The following is a 20390-nucleotide window of genomic DNA, read 5'->3' as shown; positions in this document are numbered from 1 at the left end:
GAGGGGCAGACCAGGGCGTGACATTGTGACTGGGAGGATGGCCGGTCAGAGGACTGCTAGGGCTTCTGGGAGCTGCGAGGAAGGACGCTGAGCGGGGGACTGCGCGGCTACGGACCCGCCGCGGGCTGGGAGCGCTGGGACCCGGGACTCCTCCGCTCCCTTTCCTTCCCAAGGCTTTGTCCTGCGAGCTCTGGGCACCCTCCTTTCTCAGAAATGCCGTCAGCCTTTCCCTTCTGCGGGGGCCTCGCGTGCCTGCAAGGCAGACTCTGCCCTCTGCTGTGCTCAGCGGCAGCTACAGTGGGATCGGCGATCCCGCAAGCCGTCCCAGCCCGACCAGGACAAACGAACCCAGCAGGAGACCAGGGTCGGGTAGGGAGGTAAGCTGATACGCGGCCCTTTATAACCCTCCAGCTGCCGTGACTAGACGGACCTTTGTCGTCTCTGAAACATAATCGCATGTCAGTTGTCTGCCCCACAAAATTTTCTTTACATGGATATTCAATTTGGCCTCACTCTACTTTGGGGGAAATTAAGTGTCATTAGGCTTCAGCTATATTGGAGGTCTGATCCGATGAAGACCACAGAACCAGTAAGCGTTTTCTCAAAAGCACGTTATTTTTACATTAAAATGCTACGTGAAATTTCTTGGGAAAGAAAATGTTTTTGTTAGTTATTAATCATGCAGTTGTAGAAATAATCTCCAGCTCCCTGATGTCTTTAACCATCATCTCTCCTTCAAAGAAGCGACTGCCTCACTGCCGGCATGTACTGGTTTGCTCTCCCCTGTAACCTGAGGACCCCGTGAACTATGAACTATTAACTCCTCCTCCGGGATGACGGTGGAGACTAAGCAGCTCCTCGTGCCAAAGGCCGAATCCGACTACGCTTCACGCCAGCGAGGGGCTGAGATTGGGTATGGCTTCTGAGCAGTTGGAATTCTGCAGAACCACTTAGGAGCCAAGAGCAAAGCAAGATAGCACATCTCCCTTCACTTGTTGTGTACCTTAAAGGCCATAGGAAGAGGTGTTTCCGGTCGCAAGAAGAAAATAGATATTCTCACATGAGCTGTTTAATCTGGGGACTTTTTCAAGTATTTTTTGCTTTTTCTTTCAAATATTATATCTCACTTTATCTAGATTCAACTCCCAGGAAATTCTGTAAATGGCATCAAGAGACTTGAATCACAGATGCCGATTGCTCCAAAATTAATGCTTGAGCCTCAAAATTAAGAGCGTATTATTTACACGGGGACCATTTTAAATCCCTTTAAACCAGCAAGACTGAAGGAAAGAATTGGTCTACCATACACCGTTTTACTACTTTCAAGAACACGCAAGCGTTAATACTCAGACTCCCCAGCGACCCCGTCCAGCAAGCTCCCTCTGGTCCTTAACATGCACGCTCACACACATTCACGTCCGCTCACGCTCGGACCCCAGCAGAAAGGCCGAAGAGGAATAATAATGACGAAACTAAGAGAATGAAAACGGGAGTAAACAACACCGAACAAGATTTCGACCAGTGTATTGAACACGGAGAGGAGACGGTGGTTGGTAGCCAGCGGCCTTAGCGGATTCGGAGGGCGATGGGGGAGGCAGCTGACCCGCGGAATTCAGGCAGGCTCAGGCCGGAGGCGGCAATGACGTGTGGAGCCACGCACAGGCAGGCCACCTCAGGCTGGCCAAAAATAAAATCCACTAGGAAGGGTGAAAAACCACGTCACAGAAATCTCCCCAAAAGAGAAAGAATAAGGCTGGAGGCTCGGCCCAGCTGCTCTAGAATCTTATGGAGTTTCCAGAAAAAGTGTGTGTGGTGGGGCAAGGGTCACGAACTGAAAAGTACGTTCCGGTTGGCCACAGCCCACCAAAGCACAGCATTATGTAATTTCAGAATGACTAAGAGCAAAAGAAAACAAGGAAACAAATCAGAAACAAAATCACATCGGATATCAACACTTTTAACTAGGAGCCAGGAGCAATGCATTCAGAATTCCACATTTTCCATCTAGAATTTTCTATCCCAAGGCAACGGCCTTGACGTCTCAAAACAGCTGACCCTCCACGCAGCCTCAGCCTCGTTCCCGCCAAGGAACCGAACGTTGAGGACACGGGGTCCAGGACATGTGGAATGCAACCCATGGGAGGAAAGGCAGTCGGGGGACGGTGGCCTCAGGGAACAGCCATGCGCTGCCCACGAGAGAGAAATCGGTCTGTGCGGGAACTGGTATCCTGGAGGGCCCTGACCACGTGGAAAATGGATTCGGTAAGTTTTAGACCCACTTGGGACTGTTTGGGAAGAATTGGTGGTGATGTATATAAAACGAAGTTAACCCAGAACGCTGTCTGGGAAGGAACTCTAGGCTCAGCGACCTCTCCAGTTCAGGAATGAACACAGAACCGTGGCCACTGTGACGCAATGCCGACTTAATGAAAAAAATTGGAAGAAAAAGGCGAACGTCTTTACCTACCTAGTGGACAGGAAATTGTCAGAGGTCTAGAAATGATCCACTAAGACATAGCTGTAACGCATATAACCTAGACATGTAAAACCCGGGTGCTAGGGCATTCCCACCAGGGGTGGGGGGCGGGCTGGGAGGACAGAGCAGGGGGTAGTGCTTCCCAGCCTGCAGCTAGCAACTATGGATACCATGTTAATAAACATTCATTTTAACACGCACATATGGAAATCGAAGACCTGGGAAAACGCTGCTTGCCGATCTCTTTTCCAGGGTTCTGACCCCCTGGGAATGGAGGAGACATGCAAACCCCGGCTCGAGACGCCCTGGCTGTTCCCCGCGACACTCTGCCCGGGGGAACGGAACGCACCCCCAGCAGCGACGGCGACTCCACAGGCCGACGACCACTTTCAGCAGGGGGGGCCAGTCACATGGGACCGTCCGGCTGTTGTGTGTGGGGAGACGCTGGCTTGAAAACGCACGCGGGGTGCTTTCGATACTTCTCTAGCGCGCGCTCTGCCAACCCTCCCGCGCCTCTTGCCCCTGCTTTCTGCAGATACCAGCGAAGCATGTGAACTCCAAACGGCAGGTGTCGTCTGAGCAATGGGATTTTAGCATGAACGTTAATAACGAAGTGCTAACGCATCGTCACGATGCTTTCAACTTTCCTGTAAAGCAGAAACCCATCTCGTCGGGACCATCAAGCAGCAACGGTCTCAGAAGTCAGTAACCAGAATCCCAATGACATACTGCTATGTCTTTTCATCTATTTTCATATTTCCAAACATACAAAGTAAGGTGTCTCCCCACTTCCGTACCCAGCTTGGTCATTCTGAACCCTGTACCTCAAACCCATAAATGATGTTTCTTCTATTAGAAAAGGAGCACTTTTAGTGTGAAAAGATCTTTATTTCAAAATAAAGAGCAGAGGTCTTATACAACGGATAAAATTAGTGTAACTGCCCCCAGAGGTCAAGGTTAGCGAACTTTCTGGCTGTGCTAATTCATCTCAGACACCAGACCCACTGAGCACCCTTAAGTGTAGCTGTAAGGTCTTACAGTATACTCCCCTGTGTTGATCACAGTGACGAAATTAAAATTATTCGGTTCCATTTAAAAGCAAACACAGCAGCTTTCCCAGAAGAACCAGCTTCATAAACTGTATCCAGAACTTGTCTCAGATCTTGAATACCTTGTGATATCTGTGTCGTTATAATAATGCAACTGACGACCAGTGTAAAACATTTAACCTTGGCTAATAGTTTTCTTATCAGGAAATACCATATTTTTACTCTTCATAAATAGAAAATGACCAAACATTACAATTTATTCATGTTTACTGGTTACATTTACAGAGAATATTCAATAATCAGAACTCACCATTTGTAATACTGTACAAGTAATATAACCCCTGCTATAAAAGCTATCTATTTTGACCCAAGATAAAAACTGTCTCCAGAGTTTAAATACATTAGAAATTACAAAAGAAAAAAAAAAAAAAAAAAAAGGAAACAAGAAAGTGTCTTCAAATGCCGAGAATCTAGAAGAATTCTCCAACATCTGCCCTCTTGTCGCGACATTTGCTTCGAGCTTTGGTTCGAGCTTTGAAGGCTGCAGAATTATATAAATGCTGCAACGAAGAAAAGGAACAAGCGTGTGAGCCACGAAGACCAGGCAGAAAGATACGTAAAAACCACCGAGGAGAGAAGTGAGCTAATTCGACCCAGTGTTTTCAATGTTCGCAACACACATACAAAAAGAACAAGGGAAAAAGGAACACACAACAGTTCCTGGCTCTCTACATTAGAAAATGCCAATGAAAAAATTTTAGAAGTGTACCAACACTGAATCTGATCAAGGAAAAGTGAAATTATGAATGTAAAAAAATGTCCAACCATGCTGTAACAAAAAAATATGAAGTTCCTTTTTAATTCCAACAAAATCTTAAAAGTATAAAACTCGATGTGGTAAAATATGCAATAGTCTGCATGTTTTTATCCATTGCTAAAAATAGTTCAAAATGATAGACTAACTCTGGAAGGTAATTTGGCAGTATGTATCAAAAAGTCATAATCCAGCCCTATACTCCAATGTAAGGATTTGTTCCAAGAAATAATTTTTAAAAAAGTATGTACAAATATTAATATTAAAAACCCAACAATGGATGATGTGGTCATAAAAATTAAAGATTCTAAAAAATATAACTAAGCACTCACACCTACCAGGATGCCCATAATCAAAAAGAGATTGTCGGGCGTGGGTGCAGGCATGGACTGGGGCCCCTCGCACGCTGCTGGGGACCGCGAGGGCGCAGCCGCCGCACGGAGGTCTGGCACCCCCTCGGGAGACCAGCTCAGACCTGCCGCGTGCCCAGCAAGCCCGCCGCGGGGTGCGCGCCTGGAGGCACCGAAGCGGGTGCTGACGAGAGCCTGGACATGAGTGCGCACAGCGGCACTGGCCACTGCGAGCGGACCCTCCCAGACGCCCGCTGTGACGCGGGCGGACCCCGCGACAGGGGCGGGGTGCTAATGCCAGACGCGGAGGGCCGCGCGCCACGTGACTGTTCACATGAGATCTCCAGAGTGGGCCCGGCAGAGGGGGACATGGCAGAGGGCGCCAGCCCCTGGGGCGGGAGGGGGGGCCCCATGAGCACCTGGTGACTCCAAGTTCCTTCTGAGAACTAGGAGGTGATGGGTGCGCAGCACCGGGAACGTGCTCGACGCCTGCGCACCGCCGAGCAGGCTGATTGCTGTTACGGGAATTTTACCTCCACGTAAAACAGATAATCAAGGCATTTTAAATGTGAAGTGAGATGATATTGATTCCTAAGTGATGTCACACTCTCTCTGAGCCCTTCAGCGGCCTCGTTTGTAAAATGAGTCTGGTACTTAGTTATCTGGTACCAAAGCGGCACTGCGTAAATATTTATTCTTACGTATAAAAGAAAACAAAAAGTAAAACTCACTCCCACGTTAAAACAGGATTGTGGGTAAGAAGTCTGCACTCCCCCCATGACGGGCCCTACACCTGGGTGCCGTGACTAAGCCTGTGTCGCGAGGCTCTGTGACCCCGCGGACACGGCGGGGCACCTGTCACCTGGCAGAGCCGGGGCGCCGGCTCCGCTCTCTCTGGTGCGTTTAGGTCTGTTGGAAACAAAAATAAAACCCACCCTTTCAAAACGAGAAATCTTCATCGTTTTAAGCGTTGCAGCATCAAGCATCACCGGGGGTCCAAGTTCAAACACATTGCGAAGGAATTCATTTGACTTTGGTAAAAGAAAAAGGTGATAAGGCTCAGCATCAAAATCAGCTCTTTTTTACTACATAAAGTGAAATCGATTAATAAAAGTTCTGTGGAGCTTATACACGTGAACTTAGGTCACTGATTTTCTTTCTCTTTGTCACATGAGAACAAATTTTATTCTGAGGCAGCCATAGGCCAACTATTCGTTTTCACACAAAATATGAATGATGCTCCACCGGACTTGAACAATACAAAACAAAAGGACAGTTTTATTTGTATTTAATTTCACTTTCAGAAATAAATTTACTGTTAGGTATCATGCTAAAGCACTGTGCATTCAACTAACATCAAATGCCAATTGGCTACGTTTGAAACTGCTCTCCGGTTTAAAAGCAGAGAAGACCTCGGCGCTCACCTGCAGGTGGTACTGCATCCCGGATCCCAGAATCTCCTTAAAGGTGTCATAGGTGTGCTTTTTGACCCAGCAATCAATATACATGCGTTCAGGACCGAATTTAACCGTTTCTGTTGGAAAATCCCGTTCCTAGCCAACAAAAGAACCAAAGCTATCAGAGGAAATCAAACGATCTAAAGAGATTCCACATAAATAATTTCCAACTAGACACACACGTGAGACGAGTGAACAGTGTGGGTCACACCGACACCACCGCCCCAAGACGTGCACGGGCCGAAAGCCCTGCTCTGCGTGTGCAGCCATGATGGGCTTGGAGGCACAACTCGGTTCAGATAACTGTAGTGGCAAAACACTGAGTGTTTGTTCTGAAATCTCAAAAGCACTCGAGAAACTTGAAGAAAAAGTCTAACACTGCAGCTGCATCTGAGAACAGAGGGAGAGGAGGCTGCAGGGCAAGGCACAGCCGAGACGCCCTGTGAGCCAGGGGTGGAGCCCAGGGGAGGCTGGGCTTGGAGAAGGGAAGACGAGCGGCCGAAGGACAGGCCAGCAGGGACGGCGCAGGCCCACCGCGACCAGGAGGGGCACGGCCGAGCTCAGGGTTTCAGACGAACAGTTCACCAGAACACAACTTCTAAAGTGTAACCAGGGGAGGGGACAGACACCGCATAGGGTTTTCCAAACAGTGACAGGCCCCGGCCTTGGGAAGCGCCACTCTTTGATAAATCGCGAAGGCGGAAGGAGGAGAAGGGACGACTGCCGCGGACAGAGAAAGGAGGGATGGGACTTCAGGGCACCGCCACTCCTACGCCCGCCGCCCCCACCCCCACCCCCACCGACCCCGCCCCTTCTCAGCAGACTCTGCACAGGGCGGGGGGAGATCCCCTAAGGCTTGCCCAGGTGTGCCACTCGCCGGCTTTAACTCCGGCAAGTAACTTAACCTCTTGGGGTCTGTTCTGCCTGTGACCCGGGGCGTCTCTGCCTGACCCACACGGGGCAGCGCAGGGGTCAGACAGCGAGTCTGTGAGGCGCTGCAGCCCCCGGTCTGCCAGGGCAGCTGGGGGTTCAGGTCAGAAAGCGCTCCGGCGCTGGGGAGGCGCTCCCCACACGCGGCCCAGCCGCCCGGTTCCTCCCCGAAGCCAGCGCCTCCCCCCCGCACGAGGGGGAGCACCTGTCAAGTGCCCCGGCTCCCAGCCCGTCCCTGTGCCCCCAGACGCGCCCCTCCCCGCCGGCCCCTTCTGCACGCTCTGTCTCCAGCATCTAAACCAAGCGGAACGACAAACCCTCCCACGACTGTGACCGCGACCTCCCCGCTGCAGCCACACTGTGAAGAGGACAGCGAGACGCACCACCTCCGCTACCTCACTCTCACCGCTCCCCGATCCGCCTCGGTCTGGCCGCCGAAGCCGCTCTCGTCAAGGTCACCAGTGGCCTCCCGACTGACGAATCCAGCCTCCCGCCCCGGCTGCGGTCCGGCCTTGCCCTGCAGCCTCCTGTACTTATTAAAAGAACTGCCCTTGACACCCGAGACATACTTTTGCGTGGACACACGCACACTAAGCAGCCGCAGAGACTGCGGTCCTGGGGTAAGCCGGCCCGCACCCCAGGCTTTGTTCCAACGGGCGTTCTGCGCCGAGTATCTGCCAGGGAGATGGAGCAGGCCAGGGGCTCACAGAAGGGCCTCGAGGCCCACCTGTGACTTCAGACGGCCTCGTTAAAATGCTGGACCTCAGGTTCCAGCACCCGGCCTCCCCAGGGCGATCACAAACGTCTTTGTCTGAAGGTGCCGAGGGGCAGGCGATGCCTTACTGTTCACGAAACACTGCGCTACGTGCGTGCACTCTGAGCGCCGTGGCTTAAATGATGGACGACCGCCAGGTGAAATGCAATTCTAACACTAGGAATTTTGTTTACATGTCGAAAATAAGTTTTCCTTTGTAAAAGAAAAAGCTGTCCTTGTTGTTGTTAAAACCCCGCACAGCCCGCCTAGCGGGCGCGCCGCACCTCCACCGCGCGCAGCACGTCGCGGAACACCGAGCGCTGCTTCCGCTTCTCCGCTTTGGCCCGGTGCTTATTCCCGTCTGTGGCCAGAGCCCGGAGCGTGTGAGTCAGAGACTCCATGTCTTCGTAAAAGAAGTCCTGCGGAGAGAAAAACGACTCGGTTCAGTGTGTCCGCGCGGCCCCGGGCCTTGGCCCCTCCCAGAGCAGCCGCAGCTCCGCACAGGGCACCACGAGAATCTCAGGGGGCTTGGCCCTGGCACCACGCCAAAACCCAACCCGGAACCCTGACAAGGCGAGACGCTGCGATGGCCAGGGACATCCCCCTGCGAGCGTGCCAGACGCCTGCGGCAAACGTGCTGCGCTCCGACGGGCGACACATTACCGGGGTTCGGAGGCTCAGGGAGTCAGACACGCGTGGACCAATGCAGCTTCTACCCTTTGTCTCCCCAGGCCCAACGCGGATCCCCACAATTCCGAGTATTCTGACTCCACAAGTGCAAGTTATCAGTAATGTTTTCTAAAGCACCTAATTTCAAATTTACTGGCCATATTTCAAATAAGCAATAAAGCATCTACATCACGGGCAGCTCAAATGATTACATTAAAATGTTTTAATCCCTTCTGGAGGGAAGCCACAAAACCTATTACTATTTGCCATTACCTTGAATTGCTGTGGGTTTTCTTGTAATAGTTTAACTGGCTACACTTTTACACAGTCTCTGTATTTTGGGCATTTTTATTCCCTAACTACATATTACAACCACACTAAAAACTAAAAGATGATTCAAAGTTACTTAGTTGGCCAAAACTAGAGCAGACACTTTTAGAAGCCAAGGTGAGCAATTTCCAGTTCTAGGTATTAATGCCTGTTTAATCTTTTTTTTTTTAAATTAGCGGTAATAATTACTTAACTTATTCTATTAAAATACGCAGCTCTTATTCTGGGAATGCTTCAAATTATGTATCTATGTGAATGTATAAGTATAATTTCTTTTAATAACTAAAATGAAAAGGCTTATGATACTAGTGGAAAATGAGCTTGAAACTAACGCAATGGATACTCTAACTTTTAAGTACATGGATGTTTTTCATTGTCAGTATTTTAGAAATTGTGTAATATCGACTGTTGTAACATATTTTCTTCAAATGTTCCAATTCAGCCTCCAGTGTCTGAGTTAGCAGGAGACAACCCCTGAGGATTTGCATTGAGAAAAGCAATTACAAAAGCGGATGAGGTATTAAAACACATCGGTTAAGTTAATCTCTACTTAAATTTCACTAAATCTGACTGTATCCTAACAAGATGGAAATGGTTTTACTTGCAGACACGAGCACATTCAGGCACTGGCTGTTTTCTGCTCACTCCACTAGATGTGGCTTTTTTAATAGTATTCTAAGAAAAGACATATGGAAGATTTAAGCGTACTCATGCAAGTATAAACCAAAAATTCAGAAAACTACGCAGTATCTTAATTTGTTCTAAGAACTGGGAACCACCACCAGTGGTTTTTCGACAATTATGCCTCCCGCGGGACAACTGATGATGACTGGAGACACTTTCGGTTGTCACCCCAGGAGCTGCTACCGGAATCTAGTGGCTCGAGACCAAGGATGCTGCTAAACATCCTGCAATGCCCAAAACAGAGCCCCCTTCCAACAACTAATAATTACCCAGTCCATATATCCACAGCGCTGAGTGAGAAACCCACTGTAACGGAGCCCAGCAACTGATAAAAATCTAGTCGACAGTCTGAATCACTGGGGTCGATAGAGTATTAACTTAGAAAAATAAACATTAAATATTTGGAAAATGTCTCCACAAAGTATTTGGGGCTGAAAAAGAAAATGTAAACTAACAAAAATAACGGCATCCAAAAGCCAATGTATTGGCGACCTGGATAACCACACAGAAACGCTACCATCCACAGGAACAGATGAAAACCTTAACCCATCGATAACACCAAGAAAGCAGCAGAATCATCACCACGCAACAGGTGCCCGCGGTCTCTCTGCAGGACCTCCCGTCAGGGAGAGCTGAGAAGGCACGACGTCGCTCTGCTTTGCTACGTTTTCCTGAGCTAACACATCGCATGGCCCCAAGATCTGTAATTCTGCCCACAATATAATATTGGTCTAATTTTCGTTTACCCTCAAGAGCTCATAAAAGGCCTACAAGACTGCCAGAGAGGGTGACAGTCAACTCGATGGACAATTAGTGACAGCTACCACTCCCCTGCACCTACCGCATGTTCTCAGCAACCCTAAGAGGTAGCTCCTACTGTCTCCCTGTGCCGAACACAAGGGTGCCGAGGCACAGAGAAGCGGCCCAGTGCCACCCGACGAGTGAGGCGAGTGAGGCTGGAGACGGGAGCCCACCTAGGCCGCGTGGCCGCACGCGCACCCCCAGCTGCGCGGTCACCTAGCAAACACGGGCCTCACCCAAGAGCTCCCGCTGACTCCCCAGGGCAGCTCTGACCAAGAGCCATCACTGCTTCGCCAGCTCCCTCTGTGGGGCCTGAAAGCCAGCACTCCACAAGGCCTTCTCTGAGTCTGGCGGGCTGGAGTCCCCGGCTGACACGAAGTCATAAAACAATCACGTCAGCAAAAGGCTCTGAATGATTCAATGCTACACGTCTGCTACAAGGACCCAAAGTTAAGTCAACGCCTATGGATTCATCGACCTTGGTTTAACTTTTTGAACATCCTAAAACCACCCACACCCTCTACTCCGACCCTGCCCACTCACTCACTCCTTTCAAAAAGCTTATTTCCTTAACAAAAAAAGCAAACACACAAAACACTAGGTTCTGCTTTACGATCCGGTTCACTGCTGTCCTAGACAAGTCCTTGGTCAAGTGAGGCGCGTGTGGACGGCGTCTCCTGGCCACCTCATGTGATCTCTTGGGCCAGAGAACATCAAGACGTGTGGGTCTACACAAACTCAAACAAATTCAACGTTATCACTTTAAATTGCATTACCGTTTCACTATTAAGATGCATTTCAAAGAAAAAAGAAATGATCATTTCTAACCAGGAGGAACACAAGATAAAAACTGCGACATCTGGTCAAAGAGCCATTAACTAGTTCAGTAGAATCAAATCGAATGCTAACCTTGAGTGCAATTTCTCACGTGATGAGACTCATCAGCTACTGACAGCTTTAACAACTCACTTTTCATTCCTACCTGCTGTCCTTCAAAAAAGGGGGCGGGGGCACACGCCAAAAAAGACAAATGTACATTTTAAGAGCCTGTACATTTTTTAAAGTCTGAAATCATTCACTGTTAAATAACTGAACTGCGGGAAAGTTTCATCCTGGAAATGCAATCTTTCTCCTTGAATTAAAAAGCATCTAGGAAGTGACCCTAAGTTCACAACAGAGGTCACAAATCAGGGTGACTGAATGTCCCAGCTAGACTGAGACGAGGGGCTTCCTAGGACACAGGGCTTTTGGTGCCAAACCCGGAACGCCGCCAGGACGGTGGGTCGCCCGCACCAACCCAGAGCACCAAAGGCGGCAGCGACGCCCACGAGTGGGCTGGGGGTGGGGAGCGCAGCGCGCAGGCCCCACGACAGGCCGCGGCCGCTTCCGCCGGTGGCGCAGACGCGGCTCCACTCATCTGATCCAAACCCACGCCCACTTAGCACCCGTCTGCCTGACATTTATCATCAGCATCCACGCCTGAATTACCTCCCATGTCTGCAAAACCCAAGCAGACCCGCACAGGTCAAACCAGTCGCAATTCTCTCCACGGGGGGCAGAGCGCACCCCGAGACAGCAGTTGCACAGATCGCAACTATCTAGTACAGGGAACTTCATTCAGATGCTGCTCCAGCAGCCGCCACTGGCTCATGCTCCCATGGGTGCTCATATGGCTGCCGCCGGGAAACGGGCAGGCGACCGCGAGGTTCTCGAACTGGCCAGCGCCAACATAGCAGTTCTTCCCCGCAGAGGCAACGACAGAGTAAACGATGGTTCCTGTGACAAAGGCCCTCTCCTCCTCCAACTCAGCGGACACTTACGCTCTCCACTCCTCTGGCCAATTCGAACAGAAGCGCCAAAGATTCCCCAGCAGCTATTCTCAGGTTCACGTCATCGGAAGACAGGAGGCTTGGCAGTTTGTGGAAATGCCTAGGAAACAGTTGTCATTACTATGCAAACACGAACCATTAACATCAGCAATGTGCCTATGAAACGTGAAATGACAAGTACGCACAGCTCCAGCCTTTTCTTCACTTCGCTGACGGGGCACACGGTCAGCAGCAGCGTCCAGGCGAGGAGCGCGCTGACCTGCAGCCCCGCGCTGCCCGCGACACGTGTGTCCTTCTCTTTGAGACAGGACTTGGTGAAGACGGTCTCCAAACACTCCAGACTCGAATACAGCTCCTAATGCGTGAGGATACGAGATGAGATGACCGTCTCAAATTCGAAACGCGAAGACAACTGAAATCGAAATGCTTTCTACTCACAGTAATGTCGTCTGTGGCAATAAAAGAGCAAACGCCAAAGCAAGTCGCACACTGAAAGGACAAAAACAGTAAACAGACGTTAATGTTCGTCATTTTCTACTAATTCTACATCTTCCTGCTTTTACCATTCGATGTGAGAATTTTTCTGACTACGTGACATTAGGTCCCAAGCACAGCATTAAACAGAGAGAAAGAGACTATTCGGTGGAGAGCCGAGCCCGGCTGCCGGGCGCACAGCGCGGCGTCAGGCGGGCCGCTCCACCTCTCTCGGGCCGGCCTGCCCGCCCGCAGCCGGCAGACGGCTTCAAACTCCTCTCCAGCTCAGAGACAGAGGCACGTTTGGACGTCTGAGATAAAGACACCTACTCTCTCCATTAAAAATCTTTTAAAACACGGTTAGCTTCAAGTTTTTAACCTCTTAAAATCATTTATATTCACAGACTCTATCATGAACTTTTAAAAGAAAATTAGTTCCAAAAAACAGCAAACAGGAACAGAAATCTCATAAAATTTAAAGACCTCTAAAGAAGAATTCCGATTTTACTTATTTTGGAATATGATGAAACACGAGCGGCACAGGGAGGCGTGGCGAGGCCACCAGGCACAGCTCGCCCCGGTGCTCAGAGGCCAGCGTTCGCAGATGATCTGCTTGCGCCATCAACTGGAGCATCGGTTTTCAGAACACGGCTCTAATTAACCATATAAAAACAACTTGACATTGTGCGATGTCACTATTCCCCGTATGTTGTCACGAAAATTCCCTCATTCTGTTTCCAGCACCACTGACACTGGAGTCGTCACAGCCACCATTCACACGCCCAGGGTGGCCTGGCCGGGCAGAGCGGTCGGTTCGAGCCCTCATACTCACAGTCTGCCTGGCCTGGACGCTAGCGGCTCCATCGCAAATTATTTTCTTCAGGACTGGTCCGAGAGTTTTTAAAACCTCTTCGCTTTCGATTCCAGGGCCCAGCTGAACACAAAGAACAGACGCTAACGCCGCGGCTGCACGCTGCTCGTCGCTTTTGCCTGTGAGAGATGTCAGAAGGCAACCATCACGTTTTTGGTTGACTAACTTATTAAGGCGGCGATTTCCCAAGTTGGTTCCACTCCCGAATATGCGCTTCCGTTTACAAAACCCATAATACCTGTGCTCGGGGCTTTGGCAGAGCCACGAACCAATGATCCAAGAACTCAAACTCTGCAAACTGACCTCGCTCAAACCCTTGACACGCCACTGATTAGGCCAACTGATCTTCAACTAATTGCTCGCGTGCTCAAAACAGATTTCCTCATTCGTAAAACTGAGACTAACGCCTACCTGAAGAGAGACTAACAGTCAGCAAAATAACCCACCTGACATTCCCAATGCTTCCTGCACCCACGGAACTGTGCTCCAGGAGCCTGAACCACTCTCCGGCCTTTCAGATGTGCACAGCCCATGAGGTAGACAAAACCATCCCAGTTCCTCACCCCTCCCCCACAATTTTTAAAACTAAGACATTGAAAGTCATGGATTCTTTAACACCGCAGAAAACACATCAATATAAAAGTAGGTAAAAATTAACTCTTTCGAGAACTGTATACAGTGAGGGATTCGGGGAAATTTTGAACTTAAGTCGTTATCTGACAAATTAAAATTTTATAAAATCTGCAGATTGGAATGGGAGTTTTAAAGGTCGCCTAGTGCCACTACCTTATGAGACAGCTTCCACATGAATACCTTTAACACAGCCACTGTGCTATCAAAGCAGGCTGGCTCTGCTATCGACTGACCGCACCACGACAGTTACATAACCTTCGGCCGGTCTCATGTTGCCCAGGCCTTTCTTTGTCACACAAAGAGGAAGGTGGACCAGATGAAAGTTTTCCCAACACCCTTCGAGATAAAGCTTCACCTGCGGCAAAATGAGACTAAGGACACAAAACTAATCTCATTCATCTTAAAGGATCGTGTGGCTTCCTACATTTGTGGCGCTAGAAATATTGTTATTATAGTGATGATGACAATACGAGGTATTTTTATAATGTTCTTACTTGGAAAAATAACTACGGTGGCAGTCCCAAATCTTTCTAATTTTGGTGATTCCTAAAACTGAAAAGCCTGGTAACACTAGACGCAATCTTTAAGGCCTTTCTTTACTCTTAAAAGTTCTATAATTTTAACAACGTGAATTCCAGAATCTCCATTACAAAGTTCTAGAATTTAAATATTCCGAGGAACATCTTGAATACAATATCATCCACAGGTATGATTGATGTTTTAAATAAGTACAAGGAAATATGAGCTAATTTTAGAATAATGAAGTAGGATGGTTTTTTAAATAATACTTCTGTTGACACCTGACACCAGCTGTCAAGCCTTTCTTACATACATGACTGGAAATTGCCCTTCTGATATAATAGAGGATGACGATCATCCCAACCCTTCCTAGTTTCAGGCTGTTTATTACATAAACAAAAACAAAGCTTCTAACAAGCCTGGGTTTGAGTTTTAACAAGCACAGAGTACTCCTTGACAATTCTAAAGCTATACAACTGAGCCTGTCTTCCAGTGCCATTAACATGTTATTGCAAAGAAAGTAGAAAACTCCTTTTTGGTTCTGTGCTTCTAACTCAAAAACAAGGATATTACCTTTTTTCAGGCAGCGTTCAATGCTATCAGTTAAAGTCATTCTTCTTTCCAGAATGAATTCATAAAGCATTTTTGAAGCCAGCGCATTTTTAATACCTTCAAGAGCTGCCTGCCTTGTCTTCGCACTATTTAAAACACAATGTAAGAGAAAGAAGTTCAGCTGGAGTGTACCACACATGACTTAAATAGTTACCTTATTTCTCCTCTCAAGTTTTTATAGATTTTTCAAATATAATCAAGTTCTAAACATTTTTAGTAATACAATTTTTATCTACAACTTATTTTACAACAGATTATAAGCTGCTTTATATTACAGAATTTTTATTAGTTTAATAACCACAATTTTAAATGACTATACAGTATTTTACAGTTTTGATGTACAAGAGATGTTCTCTCACATTACACGTTTAAAGCAGATTCACATTTTTTTAAACACTACAAAAGTCTAGAGTTCATGTTTGTATCCTTTGGGCTTTTTAAGTCTATTTGTTTTAAGTCACTTCTAGAGCTACTGGGAAGAAAACAATTTAGCTTCGAAATTTTTTGTCGTTAACCAAATTAGTGAATAGAGCTTAAAGAAAGTCTAGTTGTCCTTTCTGGTTGAAGATTAACTTTTAATCAAAAAATCCAGCTCAGTTATAATCAAATACAGTTCTGTGCTATTATGCCAGAACAATGACTAATCTGAGTCAATTAATCTAAATTCTATGGCATGTTTCTATCCACGTTAAAAGTCAAAAGGAACAAGAAACATTAATAACATCCAAAGTAAACAAAGCAAGCTTTAGAAACACACAGTTGAATCTGAGAACTGTTTACATTATTCAGATAAGGTGGCTGGTAGAATAGTCCAGAATGAAGTTTCCAGAGCTTCCTACCTCTTATCCAGGGTCAGGTCAATGAACCCCTTCAACTTATACTCCAAGTCTTCTTGAGTTCCTTCCTCGTCGAGGATTTCCGGACCTGAGGAATAACATAAAGCATCCACTATAAGTTAAGCAGAGAAAAAGCAGATGGGAACACTAATACTAGTATACCTAGCTACAAGAATTTCTCCACCGAAAACATCCTTATACCTAATATCGCAAACTGAAATTTAATTTAAATGCATACCATCTTCAGCAAAACTGGAGGGGTCGCTGTACCCACTGCAGTGGCTCATTGTTTCAATCGAGGCATCCTCATCACTAAATGGTTGAACATTTCGCTGCTGTCCACCTATTAAGTAAAAGAAGGTGGAGGTAAATGACTTTGTTGTCACATATGCAAATATTTAGCTTGGGAATTTTCAAATTTACTGACGCTAAATTCAGTAATAAAAACCCAATCTTACTCAAGAAAACATGATTATGTTACAAAGGAACACTTAAAAACTCCTAAAATAAGTCAATTCACCTAATACATACTTCAGAGCATCAACAATTTGCAAAACACATCCAAATTAGTGAATACTTCAGAAATATATCAAGCATCTAACAGGTAGTACCGGTTTACAAAAATTGGTTTTACAGATGAAAACACTACTCTAAACCATGACTTCAAATCATGAGGCAATGACGACAGATCCAGAAATAAAGTATGACGTCACAGAGCATCATAATAACACAAATGTATTTTCCAAAGAAAGCGACTGGCTTAGTAAACATTAAGTGTGAATAGGTTAGTCTTTGGGTTTATGTGTTTCCTGTGAAGGGGATTTAAGAAGTTACAGGATGATAATTTTAAAGATAACTTGAATTGAGAGAGGGGAAAAAAGCTTTAAAAACAAAGTTTTGGTATTTGACATAACATAAAAGACTGTTAGATGAATTAGCTTTTAAAAAAAGGTTCTAATATATCCACAGTTTACTAAAAAATAAAATCTTTTTTAAAACTGGACTCTTTCTTCCAACTTCATTAATCTAAGTAATAAATCCGTATTCTCAGTCATTGTCATTTCTAGTCACTGCTTTTTCTAGGAATTTCATAATAACATTCATGAATCACATTGAACACCGAGTTAAAATTAAGTAGTAAATTCTGTCCCAAAAGTGACCTTCAGTCACCTGACTTACCTCTGAGTCCAAGTTCCTTATCAGTAAAATCAAAAATTGCACCAAATATCACTAGGCTCCTATGTTCAAAAAATTGATGACATTTATTGCTGCAAGATAGTTTTTTAAAAATCCTCGAAGCTGAAGTCTGTTGTTTTTTTTTTAATGGAGAATTAACTTTTTTTAAAAAATCAAAACAAAGAGAATTTAGTAAATTTTTAAATCAACAAAGGCAAGCAACCTTCAAATCTGCTTGCTATCCTAAAGGGAATAAACTGTGCCAATCAACAGTAAAACATGAAGAATAAGCAATGAAGCCAAGATCCAAAAGTTCTTAATCAGAGTGCTTAGGACAGGAGTAAACAAAATAAACAAAGATCTGTGACATCATACTCTATTTCTGGATCCATCTTCATGTGTATTCATGATTTGAAGTCATGGCAATAGTTGAGTAATCTGATTAACTTTTACTAACAGTGATTTGATCAATTGATAATTTTCACTTTTTATGTTCAGCTTATTTCTAAACTCTCAAAAAGAGTATTCCTATGCAGGCTTTACTCATCTCCCTTCTCCAGGGAATGAAAGTTTTTTAAAAAAAAAAATCAAGAAAAAGAACCCTGTGTGAATGCCTGACATCTAAGTCCCACTCACCTATCCTATGACCCTAAGCACCATAAATGGGGTGGAACTCTCCACACAAAGTCCTCCTTTCTTAGAGGGCTTTGTTCGTCCCTAAAAGTGCTTTCTTCAAGGGCTATAGCAAGTATGGATACTTGTATAAGAGGTCAACTCATTATAGTCCTGGAACCTTCTACCAACTTAAAGAATAATTTAAATGGAAAATCCATTAAGCGGAAGCTGTACATGTGAAGGTCTCAGTTGAATCCCGTTTCCTCTAGATGTCATTTTAAAATACCAATAAGGTAAGCGGCTTGTAAGTATAAGTGTCTGACAATTTTACAGCTCTTCAACTCAACTATTATTTTTATTTATTGAATACGTAGTACCTTCACATGGAACCAAATTTAAGTCTTTTAAAAAAGTAAATCTCTGCCCCCCATATTTTCCAGAGGCAAGCAAAGTTAGTAGTAAGTTCTAGTGTAAATTTCCAAAGATACTCAAAACATGTATAGTTTAATAAACCAAAAAATTTCTTTCCCATTTCTTATGTATGCTAAAACACAGTGTTTACATACACCTCTTCTACTGAAAATAATCAAATAGGCAGCAGCAAGGCGGCTGATGAAAGGTAAGGAGCCTTGAGGTAAATCTGAAAGACCACCTGAGGTTATTCTGTAAATCCCAGGAAGGAAGGAAGCTAAACAGGAAGCTTCAGAAGGGAATAAAGATTTGTGATTCAAGGAGCCATTAGCAACATCATTACAATTTTTAAAAAGGCTTTAGGTTGCTACTCCTTCATTGTTGCAACAAAAGATAAATTTAAAGAATAAAAATAACAAGGACTTTTAGACAAAATACAAATGTATACTTCAGACAAAAAGCTGAAGCACAGGAAGGTAAAGGGGAACTTTCAGCTCAGACCAAGGAGATGCCGCAACAAACTATGTGTATATTTTACATCTTGATGATCAAGAATGAATTTCATTACATCGAGAGCATTTAATCAAAAAATCAATATAAAAGAGTGAAAAACTTGCATTCATAACAATCCATTGCTATTGTCAATTACTAAATGTTTAATACAAGATCACAAGTTTTTCTGCTGCTAGAAATCCTACAGGAAAGGTTTCAAAATGCCAGTTTCCAATGATCTTTAACCAGAAAACTGGCCTGTACTTTCTAATGAAGGCAGGCATATCATTCTGGGAATCAGAGTGGCAACTGTGTTGACAAACACCTAAGGGCCAGTAGTATTTCCGATGCGATATCGTCTGAGGATGTCCCAATACTTAACGTCGAAATCTCGATGACTAAATGAGATATCCAGTTTACTTTAATTCTCAGTTGGAGTTTAGTGGGTTTTTCGTAGGACTTTGCGCTGGAAGTTCTATTAACTAACAGTGCAGTTAATAGTCACTAAATCAGCTAAGCACCCACCCATCTTGGAAAAGCTTCAGCTTTGCAGTGAGGAGGCAGAAAACCTGAACTTTTGGCCAATTGCAACCTGAGCTCCCCCCACACCACCTCCTCTCCCTCCTCTCCCGGGCTCAGAGCAGAGCGCCTACAGACGGCAGCACAAAGGAGAGCGTGGTTCCTGCCCCCGGGGAGCGGGAGGTCGCCTCGTCTGCTCACGGTGGAGGTGGGGGCTCGGTGTTTCTGCAGGTGCCAGCCAGAGGCAAGAGCAAAGCCCAGGCCGGGACAGTGCCACCCGCCCGGCCTCCGAGGCCTGCTCCCGGCCAGGCGGCCATGCGGGATGCCCAAGGAGGAAGCGGCATGGGATGCCACCCGGGCGCCTCTGCGTCGCCCCGGCCGCACCGCGCAAAGCCCAGGCCGCGTGACACGCGTCCGGAGCCGGCAGACGTCTGGCGCTCCCTCTTGGAGCCAGGGGGGTCAAAGGCGCCGGGTGACAGCGCGGACGCCACGCCGAGCTGGGCCGCGCCCTCCGTCCGGGAGAGCCGGGGCCGGCCCCGGCCCCCGCGCCGCCCTCGCCCCGCTTCCCCCGCGGCCGGTGCCGGTGCCCGGCGCGCGCCGGCCCGGCTGGCGCGAGGGCGGCCGCGGAGCACGCCGGGAGCCGCCGGTGGCCGACGCGGCGCCGCAGGGCGGGCACGCCGACTCCCACGGCGCCGCGCCCGGGGCCCGGCAGCCGCCGGCGCCCGCGACAGCCCCTTACCCGCTGTCGCCGCCGTCGCGGCCGCTGCCCCCGAGCCGCCGCCGCCGCGGGGGGGAGCGCTCCGCTTCTTGTTCCTCGGCATCGCGGGACGCCGGCGCCGCCCGCCCTCGGGCTCAGCGCGGATCAGCCGATGGAGCTGCACTTTCTACTCGCGCGTCGGTGCGGCGGGCGGCTGAGCGGCGAGGCTGTGGCTAACGACAGGGGCGAGGAGCGGCGCGGGTGCGAGCGGGCGGCGGAGGCAGCAGAAATCCCCGTGAAGAGCTGTGATCGGAAACGACACATGTTTCTCTCTAGCGCGGGAGCGAAGGCGGGGCGGCTGCGGCCTCGGCGCCTTAAGTAGCCGGTCCGCT

The 20390-nt window shown here is 47.3% G+C and overlaps 1 protein-coding gene and 1 long non-coding RNA gene across 3 annotated transcripts; one reads left to right on the top strand and one right to left on the bottom strand.

Moving 5' to 3' along the window:
- Positions 1–123: 123 nt before the first annotated feature.
- Positions 124–3962, top strand: LOC118610717. Its single transcript, XR_004953966.1, has 2 exons — positions 124–2262; positions 2729–3962. It is a non-coding gene; the product is annotated as an uncharacterized LOC118610717 (long non-coding RNA).
- Positions 3758–20341, bottom strand: IFRD1 (interferon related developmental regulator 1). Of its 2 annotated transcripts, XM_016120995.2 has the most exons (12): positions 20041–20341; positions 16327–16431; positions 16092–16176; positions 15214–15338; positions 13450–13607; positions 12582–12632; positions 12329–12498; positions 12135–12243; positions 8115–8249; positions 6114–6242; positions 5625–5720; positions 3758–4085 (listed from the first exon to the last, which is right to left on the bottom strand). In XM_016120995.2, the coding sequence occupies exons 1-12, from the start codon at positions 20120–20122 to the stop codon at positions 3996–3998; spliced, it is 1335 nt and encodes a 444-aa protein (XP_015976481.1). In that variant the 5' UTR covers positions 20123–20341; the 3' UTR covers positions 3758–3995. The 2 variants fall into 2 exon arrangements, with proteins under 2 accessions (XP_015976481.1, XP_015976482.1); XM_016120996.2 differs by lacking the exon at positions 5625–5720.
- Positions 20342–20390: the final 49 nt, after the last annotated feature.

Source organism: Rousettus aegyptiacus, unplaced genomic scaffold (genome assembly GCF_014176215.1).
Source record: "Rousettus aegyptiacus isolate mRouAeg1 unplaced genomic scaffold, mRouAeg1.p scaffold_m13_p_13, whole genome shotgun sequence".
Lineage (NCBI taxonomy): Eukaryota > Metazoa > Chordata > Mammalia > Chiroptera > Pteropodidae > Rousettus > Rousettus aegyptiacus.
The sequence above is the reverse complement of the archived record's forward strand: the minus strand, read 5'-3'. Positions and strand labels throughout refer to the sequence as shown.